The sequence below is a fragment of the Bombus flavifrons genome, chromosome 12, assembly GCF_040668555.2.
Source record: "Bombus flavifrons isolate JBK064 chromosome 12, iyBomFlav1_principal, whole genome shotgun sequence".
NCBI lineage: Eukaryota > Metazoa > Arthropoda > Insecta > Hymenoptera > Apidae > Bombus > Bombus flavifrons.
This window is the reverse complement of record NC_138453.1, coordinates 8255848-8276717: the sequence shown is the minus strand read 5'-3', so window position 1 is coordinate 8276717 and position 20870 is coordinate 8255848. Positions and strand designations below refer to the sequence as shown.

General features: G+C 35.8%; 4 protein-coding genes across 4 annotated transcripts; 1 reads left to right on the top strand and 3 right to left on the bottom strand.

Moving 5' to 3' along the window:
- Positions 1–2666: 2666 nt before the first annotated feature.
- NPF (neuropeptide F) lies at positions 2667–4224 on the top strand. Its single transcript, XM_069124617.1, has 2 exons — positions 2667–2871; positions 3658–4224. The coding sequence occupies exons 1-2, from the start codon at positions 2687–2689 to the stop codon at positions 3914–3916; spliced, it is 444 nt and encodes a 147-aa protein (XP_068980718.1). The 5' UTR covers positions 2667–2686; the 3' UTR covers positions 3917–4224.
- A 67-nt stretch (positions 4225–4291) lies between these two features.
- Positions 4292–5891, bottom strand: LOC138185572 (uncharacterized). Its single transcript, XM_069124612.1, has 2 exons — positions 5853–5891; positions 4292–5594 (listed from the first exon to the last, which is right to left on the bottom strand). Exons 1-2 carry the CDS (start codon positions 5857–5859, stop codon positions 4411–4413), a joined length of 1191 nt encoding a protein of 396 aa, XP_068980713.1. The 5' UTR covers positions 5860–5891; the 3' UTR covers positions 4292–4410.
- Positions 5892–8165: 2274 nt separating this feature from the next.
- On the bottom strand, positions 8166–11631 carry LOC138185741 (chitin-binding domain protein cbd-1-like). The gene is made up of 2 exons (XM_069124907.1): positions 11572–11631; positions 8166–11004 (listed from the first exon to the last, which is right to left on the bottom strand). Exons 1-2 carry the CDS (start codon positions 11576–11578, stop codon positions 8381–8383), a joined length of 2631 nt encoding a protein of 876 aa, XP_068981008.1. The 5' UTR covers positions 11579–11631; the 3' UTR covers positions 8166–8380.
- A 6233-nt stretch (positions 11632–17864) lies between these two features.
- Positions 17865–20660, bottom strand: LOC138185740 (chitin-binding domain protein cbd-1-like). Its single transcript, XM_069124905.1, has 3 exons — positions 20602–20660; positions 18260–20044; positions 17865–18202 (listed from the first exon to the last, which is right to left on the bottom strand). Exons 1-3 carry the CDS (start codon positions 20606–20608, stop codon positions 17865–17867), a joined length of 2130 nt encoding a protein of 709 aa, XP_068981006.1. The 5' UTR covers positions 20609–20660.
- Between the last annotated feature and the right edge of the window lie 210 nt (positions 20661–20870).

Here is a 20870-nt window from a genome sequence, read left to right as displayed (position 1 = left end):
CGCGAAAGTAATATCCGTTTTTACGTCCTACGAGGATGACTTGGTTGCGGAAACGTTTCATAAAATCCACGCAAGACTACATTACAATCTAATTACACTTTTACAGACAGTACTTTTATTGCTTGCAGGAAAGGAACTGCTAGGAAAGGACATTTATCGTAGAATACTACGTTGAACGTAGTCATCGCCTTTAGAAACGCGCTTCTTTTTTCATCACATTTTTATCAGAGCATATATTGAAAATGTCGTTTCACCGTAACATTACCATAGCATAGAGGAAAGTATTTTACACGATTGACATTAAACCGCGAATGATAAAAATTACAAAGGAATAATCGATACGCCAGGGATCGTCCTTGTTGGGGTAAATCGATCTTTTAAATCGAATTGTTAAGCGTAATCCTTATACAAAGATCGAAAGAAAAGGATCGACGAAGGGATAGTGGGGAAAGTGACTGGTGGGGTTGAACCGCGTGGATTGGCTGCGCGATACGCGATTTGCCGCCGAGGGGGTGCGACAGAGGGTGCGTTCCCAGGTATATATACTCCTGTCCTGCGGTGCGAGCGGCCGATTCGATTTCAACTTCTGAATATTCCATTAGGATACAGGAAATCTTTTCGTCGCAACGGATTGATACTAATCGGTGAGTAATAATAATTTACGATAAAACTCTTGAACAACAAGGTGCTGATCACGCAAGTCTATCGTTCATGTAGTTTACTTTGATTAATAAAATCGTTTTTATCGAACTATAATTATCTATAAACTATACATCCTGCAGTGATATCTTCGTAGTTAGATGCGTAGTTAGATCTAAGTTTTCGACATATTTCCAAAAAATTCGGCGATTGATGTATCCATATCTATTTCGACATTGATAACATCTTATACGTGATTACACATTTACCTTCCTTACGAGTAACAAAAGTTACGATTTAATTCTACAAGTATAGCTCTATCGCTTTGGACTAATATAAAATCATTGTTTTTCATCAATTCGAAGTAATTCTTGTACTGGTAATTCGCATTGTTCTTAGAAATAATTAATAGCATACTTATTATTGACTATTGGAACGTGTTAGAAAGATACAGACAACCAGCACAAATCGTGTTTAGTGTTCTCCTCGTTATTAAAAAAACTTGAAACGTTTTATAACTAAGACTCGATAGTATTAGTGAGATCTTGTAGGATGGACCTGTAATAGCCAGAATCAGCTAAGTTTGAAAGTAATATATCGTGATAGGTTCGATAACTCGTTATTTCTAACGTTAACTCGTTATATTTGACATGTGTGTGTGTGTGTGTGTGTGTGTGTGCTACCGTTGTTTGACATAACAATTAGTTTTACATATTCAATAAGAATTATCTTGTTGAATAAGAATTTTTCTTTTCATGAATATGAACTGCATGTATCAACCAGATCGATGCAAATGAACTTATAGTTCAATTATTGTGCGTAGTTACTCTCCTCTTGAACTTTCGAGTTAACAGGTTCCATTAATTAAGTCGTTCTTCGCATTCATAAATCCCGCGACATTTAATGCGTCATGAAAAGTTAATGCATTTATAAAAAGACGGGATATGAAACATGCAGCGTATTAAATCTTGTATGAATATTCGTTCTCCTTTACAATCACATTTCTTGCTGGATTATCAAGCTTACGAGAGTATCTTTTATGTAGCTAGTTTACGCCAAACGATGTGTATTCTTTTAGACCACAGACTTCTATAAAACGAGGAAATAGACGACTCGACGCCCCCTTTATAGCGAGCAATCAATCCACAGCACAAATTAAATCATAGATAAACCTCGCATATTATCATCTTAATGACTCTTAATTGTCACGTAATTAGTGTCGAAGTTTCTTTGTGATTTTCTTAAAATCATATTATCCGTAAAATCAATGCGTGAAAGTCGATTTGAGACGATGGTCAAGTCGGTCAAGACGGTCTAGTTTCGCGGGACTTTGAAAATTTCTGTAAATTACCGCGACCTTGACTTTCGAGACACGCTGCCTCGAATAAATTGATCCGCCGATCAATTGCATTTCAATATTAAATTTTAAATCATCAACTGCTCTGTACTTCCTGTATCATGTTATCCGGAATTGTTTGAAATTGCTTTTCATAATTCACGCTATGCTTTCACGTACACTTAAATACCAATCGAGGGAATTTTAAGCTACAGTTGTACGGCTTATTAAATCAAACAATCGAATTATATTTCCAATCACGATGTACGTTTAGAACGAATACGATTATTTATGCTTTCTGTAGAACAGAGTTGAAACACATGTGAAACAAGCTAAATATTATACCAATGAATTAATAACGATGAGAAAACGAAACGATTCGTACGATACCTTTGGAAATTAACCGTTCATTTTATTGTATAATACAACGGTATTTGAATTATGATAGTGAAATATTCAGTGAGATGTCAGGCAAATTGAAAATGAAATGCTTATTGAAACAGCTGTGTTCGAAATATTAAGTGTATTATGAAACGGGGAAATTTGAACAAGTGGATAATGTGCAGCACAGAAATTTCTGTTGATTCGTGAATATTGTGTGGCTTGTGTTTTATTACGTAATTAAGTATGCAATAAAATGTCAAGAAAAAGTGTCGTGTCTACCGAGAATAATTTCTTTTTTTCAGTAATCGGTGACTTCTGACGAGAAGAATGCAATCGTGTTCGAATAGCATCTACTTGTTTCTCGTTCTTTTTATTCTTGGAACTGGGATTGTTCATGGCGAACCGGGACCGATGGCCAGACCAACTCGACCAGAAATATTTAAGAATCAGGAAGAATTAAGAAAATACCTCGATCATGTTAGTGATTTCTATTCCCTTAACGGGAAAGCGAGGTAATAATGTATTCTGACGTTATCCGATATATTTTTTTGAAATGTATTGAATGTTCGGTAATTGGTGGTACCTATAATCGAGCAAGAGGCGATTTCTCGCGAAAAAATAAGTCAAACATGTAGAATAAAGTTTTTCCATGACATGAGACACCGTTCCCGAGAAAAGGTGTTGATAACCTTCTCGATACAGTGTGTATCAATTCTATGTTTCGACCTGACAAACTTCTGTTCTCGATGTTTTATTAAATCAAAGGTATATTTTAGAAACAAAAGATAAGGGTGCACGATACGTTACAAGAATTGTATAATAATTTAGATCAAAGAGCATAATTGCATATGAAATATTATAGTCGATATTTTCAACAGTTTTCACGTCAATAAAATTAATTTTTGAAAATATACATATAGGCTTACTCTTATTTACAAAATCATTTGAGTGAAATACAATAAAAAACCAATAATACAGATCGACAAGAAGTATGATGATCGTAATGATAAGAAGCAAATAATGACATTGCGCATTTCTGCATAGGTATAAAAAAACGAGCAGAGATAAATAGAATCACCCCTTTTGCTCGGTTGTGTAACGTATTGTTTGACGCAATTAATTCGTATCGCGTTTACACCAAACGTATAAGCAATTTATGAATTTTGATGAATATTGTAAGAATTTGAAACTTTTCCTTCGGACGTGATAATTGGTAGTTTGAACATAAACGTGTGTATTTGTAAGAGATATGGTAAAGTTACTATAACATTATTATAATGCTTCTAATACGTGAATAGATATGGAAAAAGGGGAAGTGTTCTCTCCTCTGTACCGGAAGTTAATTATGTTTGGGATTCGATGAAAACAATCCTGGAGAATTCTCAACGATCGCAGCAACCGAAAGCAAACCGACAATTCGAAAAGAGGAAGCAAGAAGAGAGTGGATTCCTCGATGAGGTGGAAAAGTATGACCCTAAGAAGAGCATTTCACGAATCGATTCTCCGCCTTGTCACGTATTAGACACAGTTGAAAAATACTACGACGATGTGCAATAAAGTAATTTGCGTGTCCTATACCCTGTTTACGACATATACATCCCGTTACATTCGATTGTTGTCAGTTGCTCTACTTAAATTGCTTACCAATATAATGATAAAAATAATTCTCTTTGTAAACAAGTTCGCCTCAATTTTCAATTGAAGGCAAAAAGTGCCTCCACGAATTTAAAAAAAGGTAAAAAGATGACAACTAGTCGTCTCGTTACGATTTGTGTGAAATAGGAGGTATTAATATGAAATAAACGACATTTTATTTGATATATTTTTGAATACTTTATTATTAATTAGAATTTCACAATACATATATTTCAATTTCTTCATTACACTGAAGTATAGATATTATGAAAAATAACTATGAGAATTATATACAGAGTTAATAAATGTAAAAGCATTTATATTATGCTCCTGCAATTTTACGGGACGGTGTGTTTTTTTCTTATAAATTAAATCTGTAGCAAACTTAACAGAAAGATCTTTCTTTTACATTCATCTTACTTACAGTGAAAATGATCCTTCAAGTCGCATGTAGAAATTATAGGGTTGAAATGCAGACCTTCTGGACATGTTTGCACAGACGATTTTACTCCATCGCGACATAAGTAATACTTATTGCAGTCAGTTTCATGCTGTATCTTTACGTATCCATCTGATGGACAATTACTTACTACTGGCGCATGAGTTGGATTATCATCAGACGGCGAGGTCGGTTTCGGTGGAGTAGTTGACGCCGTGGTCGGTTGCGGTGGAGTAGTTGGTGGTGTGGTCGGTTGTGGTGGAGTAGTTGGCAGGGTGGTCGGTTGCGGTGGAGTAGTTGGCTGCGTGGTCGGTTGCGGTGGAGTAGTTGGCTGCGTGGTCGGTTGCGGTGGAGTAGTTGGCGGCGTGGTCGGTTGCGGTGGAGTAGTTGGCAGGGTGGTCGGTTGCGGTGGAGTAGTTGGTGGTGTGGTCGGTTGCGGTGGAGTTGTTGGCTGCGTGGTCGGTTGCGGTGGAGTAGTTGGCGGCGTGGTCGGTTGCGGTGGAGTAGTTGGCTGCGTGGTCGGTTGCGGTGGAGTAGTTGGTGGTGTGGTCGGTTGCGGTGGAGTTGTTGGCTGCGTGGTCGGTTGCGGTGGAGTAGTTGGCAGGGTGGTCGGTTGCGGTGGAGTAGTTGGTGGTGTGGTCGGTTGCGGTGGAGTTGTTGGCTGCGTGGTCGGTTGCGGTGGAGTAGTTGGCGGCGTGGTCGGTTGCGGTGGAGTAGTTGGCTGCGTGGTCGGTTGCGGTGGAGTTGTTGGCTGCGTGGTCGGTTGCGGTGGAGTAGTTGGCGGGGTGGTCGGTTGCGGTGGAGTAGTTGGCGGCGTGGTCGGTTTCGGTGGAGTAGTTGGCGGGGTGGTCGATGGAAAAATGTCATAGCATTTTGCTTCTAGATTTGGTACTTCAAATGGCCAGTCACAGACCTGCTCTTCTGGATTGAAGACCAGCCGATGTTGTCCGCTGCCGAACCTTGGACAGCATAGTAGGCATGCAAAATGTCCAATGCATTTATAATATTTATGACAGTCGTCGAGATAAGGAATATGATGCGTATACGTCTTGTTTCCTTTACCAACGCATTGCTGCATTGGAATACAGTCGTGAGATATTACTTCAGGACAATTTTCGTCCGCCGTCGCTACAGTGACAGCAATGAACAACAGATATAACACTGAAATGTATGAAAAGAAAACATTATTGTAATTTATCAAATTTTATCTTTAACTTACATCTTCAACTGTCATTATTTATTAAGCGTACATATTGAGAGGGTTCAAGCATTTTTGTTCGCCAGTTTGTAAAATAAAGTGCCTGCTGTTTTATTTAAACTATATCTTTTTGTCTCTTACTTATTGTACTGATGGGCATCGCTATCTTCTTTATGAATTTTTTCCTACGAGAAATTGTTAAAAATATTCGAGTTACTTACCCTTCATTCTGTATAATAAAACGATGTCACCATTCCTTATCTACAGAAAACTGACAAATATAATCTATGCGAATCGACTTTTATAATGGACTGAATCTTATCATTAACATATCATTTATCTTATCTCCGCCAATACGTACATCCTTATTTAACTTGGGATCAGTTTACCGAAGTTTTAGTTGATCATCATTATTCTACCATTTCCTTTATATGTAGAGCTTGATCTATCAAACCAATAATTACATAGATACAACGTATTCAGCAAATTAAAAGTTTCGCTTTAATGTGTTACGACATAGAATAAAAGTAGTTTTACATATAGTATAAGAGAAACAACATAACTCGATCACCTTAAATATCTCACGTATTTTTGATAAATAGGGAAAAATGCCAAAGGAAGCATTATTTGTTTGGAAGTGAAAAATATTGTAACGAACAGAAAATTTTTCTCAATTTTTCAAGAATAATAAGGTCATCTTGCTATTCACCATACTTCTCCAAAATGAGGTTATATATCGTTATCATTATGGCGTAATACTCGAAATCAATTAAGTAACTTACTAATAACATGATTTTTACTCTCTTTCCACTAAGATTTGTAATCTTAAGTACGATAGATCAAAATAGAAAACAATAAAATAACTCTGGCAGAAAAATAAATTATTTTATTTCATTATTCGTATTTCATTAATTTATTATACCTAAACAGTTGGAAATTTTTCAAACTGAAGGTTACGTGAATAATAATGTATTGGGTCACAAGATTGATATTGATTTTTATTAATGATAATATGAAAGTTATGTTGAAACATCGAACAATTCAACATTCATTGTGCATTCATGTATAGAACAATGGAAGTTCTGATTTAAGTTACAGAATATACAAATTCCGTCGTTAAAAGCGATTTCGAATCGATATCTTATAATATTGTTTTGAAACCGAGTTAGCCACATCAATCGATAAAATTTACTCTAACTGGTTGTAGACAGCAAAAATCCGTTAATGAAATTACCTAAAGTCGCTTTTTCATGAAAATTTTCTATACCTATACTTATACTTTTGACAATTTCAGTTTTTGATAAAAAAAAACAAATATCAGCAAATGTTTTAATAAAACTTACGCCAAACAGATACACGACGCAATATACACGATCTAAAAATATTTATTCTTTATTTTAATAATATGTGCGAAATTTGGTAGTACTGTGATATTTTAAAATTAGCTGTAATACCAATTATCATGTACCTCATAACCTTCATAACCCATACCTCTATTGAGTAAACGATGGGTTTCATCGAAAACTAAAATATATTCGAAAACAAAATAAAAGTAATCTAGTTTTGAATTAGTTCCTTTAAATCGAATCGTATTTCGATATCGTTACCTTTATCAATTTATATTCTATCATAGTGCTACGATCTACATCACGAGTATTGATATGTCTACGTCATGAATATTAATATAACCTATTAAGTGAAAATATATTTCTAATTTTAATATCATATTTAACAAATGATTGAGTTAGGGTTGTAAAGCCACCGAGACCATGTCAATGAAAATTGCTAGATCGCGTTTGAAAAGCGTGCAAATTTGGTATCACGATATCATTCATATAATTACGCGCAACTAGTAAACGAAAGAATTAGAATTCATGAATATAAAGAATGTATTTTGTCGACGATGTACGTCTCCATATTCAACTTTAAACTATTTACTGTGTATCCATAGGTAAAGGAAATTAAATTAATGTCAGTTAGACGTATATTTCATATCTTGTATAATCTACATATCTTGTTTTGCATATTTTACTTTTATTCGTATAAATTGCATTACATATTTATCGGTGGTCGGTTTTCGAATTATTTTCTTCGTTTTTATCACTCCATAGGTATAGCCCAATTTGATTATTCGACTCCCCTCACGAGTATGCCGGATAATAGGAATTCTACCGTATCTACATCTGGGGGATATTTCGTCATTGCGAAAATCATTTAACATATAGAATAGAATGCAATATCGAACAACTTTTATTTCCATCGAATGTTTTACAATCCGATCTTTTATATTTTACATGGCATCTTTGACTAACATTTACTTTGCATGTTACTACCACATTTATGTAATGTTTTTGCTAATCAGTCGCACTTTTGCAAAATAAAATCGTGACAATCTACATGGCAATCTACAATCAATAAACGATGACAATCTACATCGAATATAATTAAATTTGTTAACGTTTCATGCTATGTATACGTATAAGAATGAATGCTAATTAAATGATGTCATTTATCTTTAATTTTATTACTTACAGCTAACTTGCAATGTATAGTCAAATTCAATACAGTCATCCTAAAAGATTACATAAATTAGACAATATATAAAAATAGCATTGCGTTTTAACCTTGTAACATCGTAATATTATGGAATTCAGAGATACTTTATGAAGGTATTACAACAAACCATTTATCTTTAGTGATTATTCTATGAATTCATTTCTGTTTGATTCCACGATTCATTTCCTAGCTTTTAAAGAAAATTGCTCACAAATGGTATATCTGACCACAAAGTTCTGTTTGCCCGTAAATTGCAGTTGCAAAGATCTGAAGGTACACAGGTCTGAAGTTGACTGTCATACTGACTACATGCAGGGCAAGTGACGACATAAGGAGCCCCCATTGAACATACGCAGTATCTGTTGCAATCTTTGTGTTGCAAACGGACAATCGGACTAGAAGACGTCTGCTCCGGACAGTGCCCTATACAGGAATCGACTATACTATTTTTCGAATATTCATGATAACAATGGGCCTCTTTATTCACACAGGTTCCGAGTACATAATCAAAAGATGATGCACCAGGGCATTCTGCGAGATATTTGACTCCTTCTACGCATTCATAATAAAGTTCACATTGACAATTATGGGGTATAAACTTGGAAGTTCTGGTACAGTCAGTTATGAGCGGGCAGTGCGATTTTAAATCTACGTTTTCAGGCCAGGCACATTCTCCTGAGACTGTATCGTAGTACAGACCGCTGGCACATTGCTCGATATACACGTTCCTACCGCTGCATCTACAATATTTTTGACAATCATCTGCGTAACTACTTGTGTTGTGTTTTGTGGTCTCACAGGTTCCGCATTTCCTAGTTTCATCACATGATGGGATCACATAACAGTGAGCATATCTACTATCAACGCATCTTTCTTCCCTATAGTCAAAGCGTTGCCCGTTTCCACATAATTGCATTTCTTTCGAATTCCCTGAACACTTATAATATCTGTCACAGTAACATCCATGAGGAACATAATTGTCACCGAAGCTACAGTCGGAAGGATTACACTGCGTCCGCCAGGAACTTATGTCTTCTGGCCACTGGCAGTTTTGTGTACCTTGGTCGTAATACATATGGCGGGGACAGGTTTCAACTGTGGCGGTTCCGTGGTAGCATGTACAATACTTGCTGCAGTCCTTGTGGGGCAACCGGCTAGTGCTTGACGAACAGGTGCCTTCGCAATCTTTATTTTTACTTGGGTAACAGATAGCCCTGTCTTCTGCCACACATTCTAACAGTTTCCAATCAAACGATTTGCCTGAGCTACACTTGAACCATTGGTATCGTCCGTTGTGACATTCGTAATATTCATGGCATTGACACTCGTGATATCTTCGCTCTCCTTCAATACAATAGGGCCGGGCCGTAGTGGAAGTCGTGGTCGGGGTCGTGGGCGCTCTCGTAGTTGTGGGTATGCAATGTACATTTTCTTGATAGTCACAAATCTGATTTATACGGTCGAATACTAGATTTCGAGGACAGCGCTTTCTCACTTTCTGTCCATTTTCACATTGATAATACAGATTACAGTCTTCTGGATAAGCTAACCGAACAATACAATTATAACAATTACACGAAGTACATTCATTGTCTGTATTATTAGGTGTCGTATCGTCAGGTTCCTTATCGCCACTTCCGCTATCGCCACCTCCGCTATCGTCACCTCCGCCGCAGCCGCGAACGTTCTTAGGTAGATCACACAAATGGAGAAGTGGATTGAAGACATGCCCTTCAGAACACCTCCGAAGACATTTCGAACCCCCTCTGCACTCGTAATAAAACCTACACTCCTTATGAGGGAAGCGAGCATGGCTAGAGATTGGACAGTCAGTTGAATTATAACAATTTGGATCTAGGTAATTGCCGTCAGTATACATTTGGTTCCAACATATGGCGGCATGCGGTAAATCGCAAACTTTTCTAATATAATCATACATCATGCCTTCAGGGCATTGTTGTATAAACCTCTCTCCGTCTTCGCAAGAGTAATACTTGGTGCAAGAGCATTCGTGTGGTAAGAATGTATATCCCTCTGGTGGACAATCTATGATATTTTTTTCCTTCGAACACTTGTGTTTCGGAGACCAAGTACATATACCCTTGGTTTCGTCGAAAGACAATCCATCTTCGCAAACTTTCTCTACCTTAACACCATCTATACATTCGTAAAATAAACCGCAATTCGTCTCATGAGAAATTCTCTTAGTGCCGGTTCCAGGACAATGAACTTTAGATACACATTGCCTAAGTTCATTGTCGAATACATGGCCCGATGGGCACCGTCTTACAGCATATTGTCCATCGACACATTCGTAATACAGCGATTGGCGGTAGTGCGGGAAAAGTACAGCCTCCAACAATTTACCTGTTGGACATGAATCGTAAACTTTACACTTGGCGGCATCTTTGTGTACACACTCTAGAGAGTCAGAACAAAACAGCTGTTCCTCGCCACACGTTTTTAAGACTTTTTCCCCGTTCTCGCATTTGTAATATAGGCTACAGTTGGTGGGATGAGGTTGTATGAATTCGTCCTTTGAACAATCCGGAGCTCTTGACGCGCAATTTGCCTTCCATGGGAAAGTACAATTTTGAAGTTCAGGGTCGAAATGTAGCTTCTCTCCCGGGGCAAATTCTGGGCAATTCGAGAGTAGTTTCTCTCCATTGGAACACTCGTAATACTTGGTACAATCGTGTTTGTGAGCGAGCTGTATGGTTTTACCTGAAGATTCTGGACATTTTGTTGGAATTTCGTGTATTTCGGCAAAAGCGTTCCCCGTCACTGCCAAAACGGCAATGACCGGTAATAATAAATCTGAAATAGAAGAAAATATCGAATCTGCCATTCTGTATGTCAATACTATTCTGAGTATCATGAAGAAAAAGCTAATTTAAATGGAAACTAATGTCCCCTACATATTAAAGAAATCTTCCAAAAACTTGTTTTGATTATCATTATCAGTGACGGACTAAAACGAGTTCCGTCATTGATCATGATTATTGCTAATGAAAAGAATTTGTTCATCGTTAATGGTTATAGGTAATTAAAAACCGCATTGATCGTCAGTGTAGCAACCTGATGAATGCATATACGACGCAGTGTTGAATATATGGACGCTAAGTGTAACAGTTAACAGCGTAACTATTTTCAATAGTGGTTTCCAATAAGCAAAAAATGTTCATCTACGATGATTATTCGTGATTGAAAATAGCTTCCTCCGTCGTTAATGCTCCCCAGTTGCCGCACAAATTTATTTCGTTCTCTATATTTTCTCAAAGAATATATGTCTAAAATATGCGATATAAGAACATACCAAAGTAAGATAAAGTCCCGAAAGCAACATACGTGGTTACGAACTATATCACAAGTAAAATTACTCACCTCTCATTCCAACAGATTTATTTCTGACGATTGAAAAATAACACACCTTCCTATAGTCGTTTTTTAGGAAGGAACTGACATTACAAAATTAGAAGATTTGACTTTTATAGGTAACTTATCGGATTATCAACATATCTTGCTACTTTGCACCGGACGATACAATCTTTTAACAATGTAAGTTTAGATTATTTTCAAACGATAATTCATGTTATTACTTTACTCGTTATTTTAAATTTATCGCTCTGATTTAAATTGGCTTATCGTTTCGGAATTCACATATCAGTGGTGCGATGGGGCGACAATAGTGCTTAATAACGATACAGAAAATATGTTATATGCTTAGATATATATTTAGGAGGGCTGTGAATGCAAACTGTGATCAAAGTCTTGAGAATGTCGAGAAATTCGAAGCAAGCGATTCTGTATAACCATTTCAATGAGAGAAGTAGACTACTCTTAGAAGCGTTTCATAAAAAGAAGTAACTAATAAAAGACAACTCCAATACATACATTCTATAAACATACATGGTATAATAGAATCGAATCATTCGATTGGACTTTGCAACGTACTAATAAAGATATAGAACGCAATTCTTAAAATTCTTGTCCTGTTACACAATGATACAAATGAGATCGTAACAAGATTAGATTGCAATATAATTTCACCGATCAAAATATAGGTATCTACAATTATAAATTGGAAATATGTTATTCATTGCACAGATTTCGTATAGTTATCGTGAAACATGTAATAGGAAAATGCCAATAAACGACCTTTTATATTAATAATAATAATAAATTAAATATCTCCGTGTTTTATTCGTATATCTTTCCATGGTTTAATCGCCAAAGCCTTTTATGATTTCTGTTAAGAAAAAGCGATTACGTTTATCTACATATTCCTACGATGATCATTATCTTAGACAACGTTATCAGGGAAGAGAAATTCAGCCTAAATTTCTAAAATATTATGAAATATGCATTATATAGCGTTTTCATTCGATGGAAAATTCGCGAAATTTACTTCTTCTTCCGCCCACGTCCGACTAGGATAAGGTTGATCTACTGATTCAGCAGGTGACACCGTTGAATATATTCAGATATTCGATGCGGATTAAACTAGTATTTAGCTGTGACGATAATTTTTATCATATCAGAGATGACTTATAGCACATTCCTAACCATAATGGCACCCAAATTAGCTTAGAAAATTTTGGTTGTCTATAGAAGGCAAAAGTTTGTTCAAGTTAGTTAAACAATGATTATCTTAGTCAATTTACAAAAAATAGAAATTCTGATTTATCCGTATTTCGAATTTAAATGTCCAGTTTACACAAACAAATTTTCGTTAAAATTGTCAAATATTTACAAAAAATAATGAACGAAGATGTATTGAAACAGACGGTTTTGTTTAAAATCTGTTTATGTGCTTATGTTTGTTGTTGAGAATATAAAATTTATCCATGGGCATCTATCCGCATTTTGAGAGTTTTCACCCGCGAAATGTGAACGATCGTCGGCAAAGAAAAAGTAGGTGATCCGTATTATTAGCTGCACTATGAATCTGCAAATTTTCATCAAAATCGGCATATCACATTTATTGTAGGTAATGTGTCCTGTAGGTATACAAATAAGGTGCTTTCTTAAGATACTGTATTGTACGAGGTGACGGTGATGCTTAATCCCGTAGAAAGAAACTGCGGAACTGTAGAAAACAACTTACTAGCAACAGAATTTAGCATTTTTTAAATAAAATTGTGCTTTCCCGTTGCAACGTGTGATTTCATTTTTTCCTCAACTTGTTACACATCGCTTCTTATAAATTCTGGCGCGGCTGATTTAGACGCAGCCCAGACCTAACCTAATTTTATTTGGTATGAAAATAAGAAGGAACTATTTGAAATAATTTATTTCGGATCTTCATTTTCACTATTATTATTGGAAAATAAAAATATTATCAATTCATGTGAAATAAGGGCAACTTCGAGCAATGATTTGTTACGAGATTTTTTTACTTCATTTTGACAAAGAATATAATTCTCAAAATAATATGCAACAAAAAAATTAACCCACAAACGAGAAGATAATTGCTTACTGTCCCGATTAAGAATCGACCAGACCAAAATCATCTATGTCTTCGAAACAACTCAATCTCAGCAAAATGGACCGAACATATTGCACCACCTGCGGAAATCAGTCGCTAACAACACACCACATACTATATATCTAACATCTAAGAAATAAAATTTAATTTGTTAAAGAGTCCAATCTGTATAAGAAAAACTGTTACCTTAAGTAATTTTTGCAGCAATTTGTCGTAAGCAAACCTCTCTCTTCAAAAAGTTCATCCGTGAGGGATATTTGCCTCGGCCCATCTAATATTGTTGCGAGAGAAAATAATCGTTCCACTGTAGAATCGTTTCGCGGTAGATGAAAGAGGCTTGTTATTCTTCAGAAAACTGTCTCTTATCGAATAATCATTTAACATGGACAAATCGGAGCTTTTATCTTGCCAATTAAAATGTCGATTTAGTTATTTATTCTTATCTTGGGATAACACTCGTGGAATTATTAGCTGTTTCATCTTCGCCTCCTTCAAACTCGAAACCGTTATTTACTTGTGATTTTTCAATAGTTTTAATTACATCTTCGTAATAATGCTTTGCTGATATGGCCGCATTAATAGAAACTGAGCGTTAAATGTTCAATGTTTCATTTGCCACTTCTGATAGTCAACGACCTTTAAATCTAGGATGTGAAAAAGCAGCAATGACAGCTTCATAGGAATTGGTATCCAAAGACAGAAACCTTTTGAATCTTTCGTTAGAACTTGTTCTAAAAGATAGTCTCCCAAATTGGATAGCTTCGAAGTTTTGATTTATTAATTTGCTCCCGAATATATAGGAATCATGAGATTAGACGCCCATAGTACATATTGTTTTCAGCCTGTACTTTATCTATAACAGTTGCAAGAGAACATATCAATGATTCATCCAAGTAAGACAAATTGAAATCTCTCTGTGAAGTTACATAAGGTGTCTAATGTTTCATGTAACGATAAAATCTTCTCCACGTTAGCTAATATTTGAGAAAATGAATCATTCCAGTTTTTTTCTTCAATAATCTCACAGTTCTCAGGACGGGACGACAAATTCCAAAGTCATTGGCATGAAAATTAATAATTTTCCCAAAATGCACCACATCTATTTCGTATTGAACACATTTGGAAATGCTTTGACAAAATTCAACCCGTTCTAAATCACTATTGCAACAGTTTTGAGAAAACTGAACTTATACAAAGCGTGAACGTTGTGCAATTTCAGAGCAATTTGTTCGAAATGAGCAAATTCGTGCGTTTGAGGCGATGCTATGACAAAGCCAATGATCTTCTTTCAAGTATCAGGTATATTCTCAGGCGAAAAATATCGCCAATTTTTCGAGGACCAAATAACAACAGTAGCGGAAACATATTTTACTTTTTGCTATGCTTTTGTATCGTTAGTGACTAGTACTTTATATGTACCATATAATGCCCATATTGTTAAATGTGGTTTTGAAGTTTTTATTTTCCATAGTCGCCGAAGGCACAAGAAAATCAGTATCAAAATTTACAATATCCTGTTCAAATTTCTCTCAACAATACGATAATTTGCAAGAACGCATAAAAAGAATATTGTTAAATATAGAAGAGGATATGTTCATTCTTTCAACTGCTTTCTTTGAACATTTTAGTTTTTTATGCTCAATAAAATTATTTGATTCTCTCCCTTCATCTATCTTTTTCAAGTGAGATCGGAAATTTGATATCGTCCTAGAAGATTCCTTAACTTTCACTTCTTTTTTTGTGCAGTTTCTACAAATAACAGTTAAAGTTCCATTTGTTTTTACTTCTCCAATATTGCATGTAAAAAATGTTCCGTCATGAAGTGGCTTTCGTATTGTGACACATACTTTTCATGGAGATGAAAATTTTATTCATCGTCCAAAAGATGAGTGCTTTCCTCTTCCTGTATTTTATTTGATGTAACACGTACTATACAGATCGTTTGGCTACAGGTGTAAAATAAATTAAAGGGTGATTGTTAAGGTGGAGTTAAGATGAAAATCGAGAATAAAAGAATTGCGTTCTCGGCTTTATTTTTTAGTTATTGGCAATTAATAGTTAGTTGAAATACCCATGTGCGCGAGCATAGCTCCTTACACGAGCGAAAGTAAGTCAGCCTCAGGAGCAGGGTGCACAGGGATCCTCAAATCGAACAATACATGGACAGCAGCTTACTTCGTACAAGCGCCTCATAGAGAAGGAGATTATGATGTTTGAAGATGTAAACCATCCTGTGCGAAGTTTTATATGAGGAATCGTACATGAAACATTGCAGCTATCTACTCATTAAAATCCGTAACAAAATATCGAAAATCGCCTCGCGAAATTTTCGAATAGAGACGATTAACGTTTCCTCGAATCCTTTGCTTTCATAAATAATTAAAAAGTTACAGCACATATAAATAATGTTTATACAAATTTTATTCACACACCGCGATCGTGCCGTCTGCGGATGTCCAAGAAAAATCACATATATTGTCTTAAATTATTGTGCAAATTATTGAAGCTGACTCTTCGACATTGTCTGATATTACCAACGATACGTATCGAAATCGACACATTGAATACGTTCCATTAAAAAATATATAATTGATGGTACTGAACAATTCAGAACATTACGAAAATATAAAAAGAAATTATTAACAAGAATACTGTAATTAACAATAAGTAAGCAAACGTAACTCAAACTACGAGTAGATGTTGCGCCACTGCATAAAATAAGCAATAAACCAAAGGTTGTTGCAAAATAAATCAGACTCATACAAGATGATCAGGTCACCTGATGAATTTCACAATTATTTCAAATAATAATAAAATAAAATAACATGTTATCTGAGATAATACTTAAAATAATGTAATTTCAAACGTGATTACAGGTATGGAAACAATTATGAAATAAAATAATGTCTGAACGTGCAAATAAATGATTATAACGAAAATGTTAATTAAATAAAGAAACAAAATCGTGATTTTTCTGGGTTAAATAACACTTGGGTTTACTATTGATGAAACGATGGGTTTCATCGAAAACTAAAATATATTCGAAAATAAAATAAAAGTAATCTAGTTTTGAATTAGTTCCTTTAAATCGAATCGTATTTCGATATCGTTACCTTTATCAATTTATATTCTATCATAGTGCTACGATCTACATCACGAGTATTGATATGTCTACGTCATGAATATTAATATAACCTATTAAGTGAAAATATATTTCTAATTTTAATATCATATTTAACAAATGATTGAGTTAGGGTTGTAAAGCCACCGAGACCATGTCAATGAAAATTGCTAGATCGCGTTTGAAAAGCGTGCAAATTTGGTATCACGATATCATTCATATAATTACGCGCAACTAGTAAACGAAAGAATTAGAATTCATGAATATAAAGAATGTATTTTGTCGACGATGTACGTCTCCATATTCAACTTTAAACTATTTACTGTGTATCCATAGGTAAAGGAAATTAAATTAATGTCAGTTAGACGTATATTTCATATCTTGTATAATCTACATATCTTGTTTTGCATATTTTACTTTTATTCGTATAAATTGCATTACATATTTATCGGTGGTCGGTTTTCGAATTATTTTCTTCGTTTTTATCACTCCATAGGTATAGCCCAATTTGATTATTCGACTCCCCTCACGAGTATGCCGGATAATAGGAATTCTACCGTATCTACATCTGGGGGATATTTCGTCATTGCGAAAATCATTTAACATATAGAATACAATGCAATATCGAACAACTTTTATTTCCATCGAATGTTTTACAATCCGATCTTTTATATTTTACATGGCATCTTTGACTAACATTTACTTTACATGTTACTACCACATTTATGTAATGTTTTTGCTAATCAGTCGCACTTTTGCAAAATAAAATCGTGACAATCTACATGGCGATGAATCGAATATAATTAAATTTGTTAACGTTTCATGCTATGTATACGTATAAAAATGAATGCTAATTAAATGATGTCATTTATCTTTAATTTTATTACTTACGGCTAACTTGCAATGTATAAATTAGACAATATATAAAAATAGCATTACGTTTTAACCTTGTAACATCGTAATATTATGGAATTCAGAGATACTCGATGAAGGTGTTACAACAAACCATTTATCTTTATTATTCTACGAATTCGTTTCTTTTTGATTCTACGATTCATTTCCTAGCTTTTAAAGAAAATTATTCACAAATGGTATATCCAACCATATAGTTTCGTTTGCCACTAAGTTGCAGTAGCAACAATGAGCATTTTTACTCATACAGCTTCCGAGTACAAAATCAAACTTTAATCCAGTATCGCATACCTCGTAATATTTGAATCTTCCGTCGCATTCATAGCAAAGTGTACATTTACAATACCGGGGTACAATACCAATATTACTGCTACAATCAGTTAGAGACGGACAGTTCGACGATAAATTTACGTTTTGAGCCACGTTCTCCCGATATTGTATCGTAGTACAGAACGCTGGCACATTGCTCGATATACACGTTCCTACCGCTACATCTACAATATTTTTGACAATCTTTAATCAAATCTTTGTATAACAGTGAGCATATTTACTGTCAACGCATTTTTCTTCTGCATAGTCAAAGTATTCTCCAATTCTACACCTCTGAAGAAATTTCCCATTGCCTGAACACTCATAATATAAGTCACAGTAACAGTCATGAGGAACATAATTGTTACCGAAACTACAGTCGGTAGGATCACAATGCGCCGGCAAGTCACTGTCCCGTATGTCTTCTGGCCAGTTACAGATTTGTCTGTACCGATCGTAATACGTATGGCTGGGACAAGTTCGAACTGTGATGGTTCCATGGTCGCATGTACAATACTTGTTGCACTCCCTGTGGGGCAACAGGTCACTGCTTGACGAACAACTACCTTGGCATCCGTTGTGTCCAGAGGGGCGACATTCAGCAATGTTTTGTGACATACATTTCTTCTCAGCCCAATCAAACTTTTCGCCTGGGGGACATTTCATCCATTGGTATTCTCCGTTGCGACATACGTAATATGCATAGCAGTTACATTCGTGAGGCATTTGGTTTCCTTCAATGCAATAGGGCGCGCGCCACGTTGTAGTTGGGCGACTTGTCGTAGTCGTAGTCGTAGTCGTGGTAGTAGGTTGATCACCGTTGCAGCCGCCAACGTTCTCGGGTATATCGCACTGTTGCTTTCCTGAATTGAAAACTAATCCTTCGCCACACGACCGATCACATTTGACACCGTCCGTGCAGTCGTAATAACGCTCAGAGCACATTCCAATACCAGAGCGACGATAGCCAGTGGGTGGACAGTCAGGTGAATTATAACAATTTTCATATAAGTAACTATCCTGAGTATATTTTTGGTTCCAACATACGGCGGCATCCGGTAGATCACAAACTTTTCTAATATAATCATATATCATGCCATTAGGGCATATGGCAAGAATTTTATTTCCTTCTTCGCAATAGTAATACTTGGTGCAAGAGCATTCATGATGTACGAATGTATATCCCACTGATGGACAATCTAGAACATCTTTTTCCTCCGCTACATGAGGTAGAAAGTATGTAGCAAGGTCGGTTTGATTGAAGTTCGATGAACACTCGTGTCTTCGAGGCCAAGTACATATACCCTTCGTTTCGTCGAAAGACAATCCATCTTCGCAAACTTTCTCTACCTTAACACCATCCACGCATTCGTAGAACAAACCGCAATCCGTCTCATGAGAAATTCTCTTAGTACCGGTTACAGGACAGGGGACATTAGACACACATTGTCTACGTTCAGCGTCGAATTCATGGCCCGATGGGCACCGTCTAACATCGTATTGTCCATCGACACATTCGTAATACAGCGATTGACGGTTGCAATCATGCGGGAGAAGTACAGCCTCCAACAATTTGCCTGTTGGACACGAGTCGTAAACTTTACACTTGGCGGCATCTTTGTGTACACACTCTAGAGAGTCAGAACAAAACAGCTGTTCCTCGCCACACGTTTTTAAGACTTTTTCCCCGTTCTCGCATTTGTAATATAAACTACAGTTGGTGGGATGAGGTTGTATGAATTCGTCCTTTGAACAATCCGGAGCTCTTGACGCGCAATTTGCCTCCCATGGGAAAGTACAATTTTGAAGTTCAGGGTCGAAATGTAGCTTCTGTCCCGGGGCAAATTCTGGGCAATTCGAGAGTAGTTTCTCTCCATTGGAACACTCGTAATACTTGGTACAATCGTGTTTGTGAGCGAGCTGTACGGTTTTGCCTGAAGATTCTGGACATTTTGTTGGAATTTCGTGTATTTCGGCAAAAGCGTTCCCCGTCACTGCCAAAACGGCAATGACCGGTAATAATAAATCTGAAATAGAAGAAAATATCGAATCTGCCATTCTGTATATCAATACTATTCTGCGTGTCGTGAAGAAAAAGCTAATTTCTGTTTAAATGGAAACTAATATCCCCTACATCTTAAAGAAATCTTCCAAAAACTTGTTTTGTTTATCATTATCAGTGACGGACTAAAACGAGTTCTGTCATTGATCATGATTATTGCTAATGAAAAGAATTTCATCGTTAATGGTTATAGGTAACTAAAAACTGTATCGATCGTCAGTGTAGCAACCTGATGAATGCATATACGACGCAGTGTTGAATATATGGGCGCTAAATGTAACAGTTAACAACATAACAATTTTTAATAGTGGTTTCCAATAAGCAAAAAATGTTCGTCTTCGATGGTTATTCGTAATTAAAAATAGCTTCCTTTGTCGTTAATGTTCACCAGTAGCCGAAAAAATTTATTTCATTCTCTATATTCTCCCAGTGAATATATTGTTCTTATAATATATGCGATATAAGGATATGCAATACTAAAATAAAGTGGTTACGAACTATATCACAAGTAAAATTACTCACCTCTCATTCCAACAGATTTATTTCTAACAATGGAAAGATACCACACTCTCCTACAGTCGGTTTTTTTGGAAGGAACTGACATTACCAAGTTGTAACATTTGACTTTTATAGCTAACTTATCGGAAAATCAGCATATCTTAGTGCCTTGTATCGAACGATACAATCATTTAATTACTCAAGCTCACATTATTTTTGAACGATAAATCATTATAATCTTACTCACAATATTAGAATTGTCACTCGTATAAATCGACTTATCGTTTCGCGTT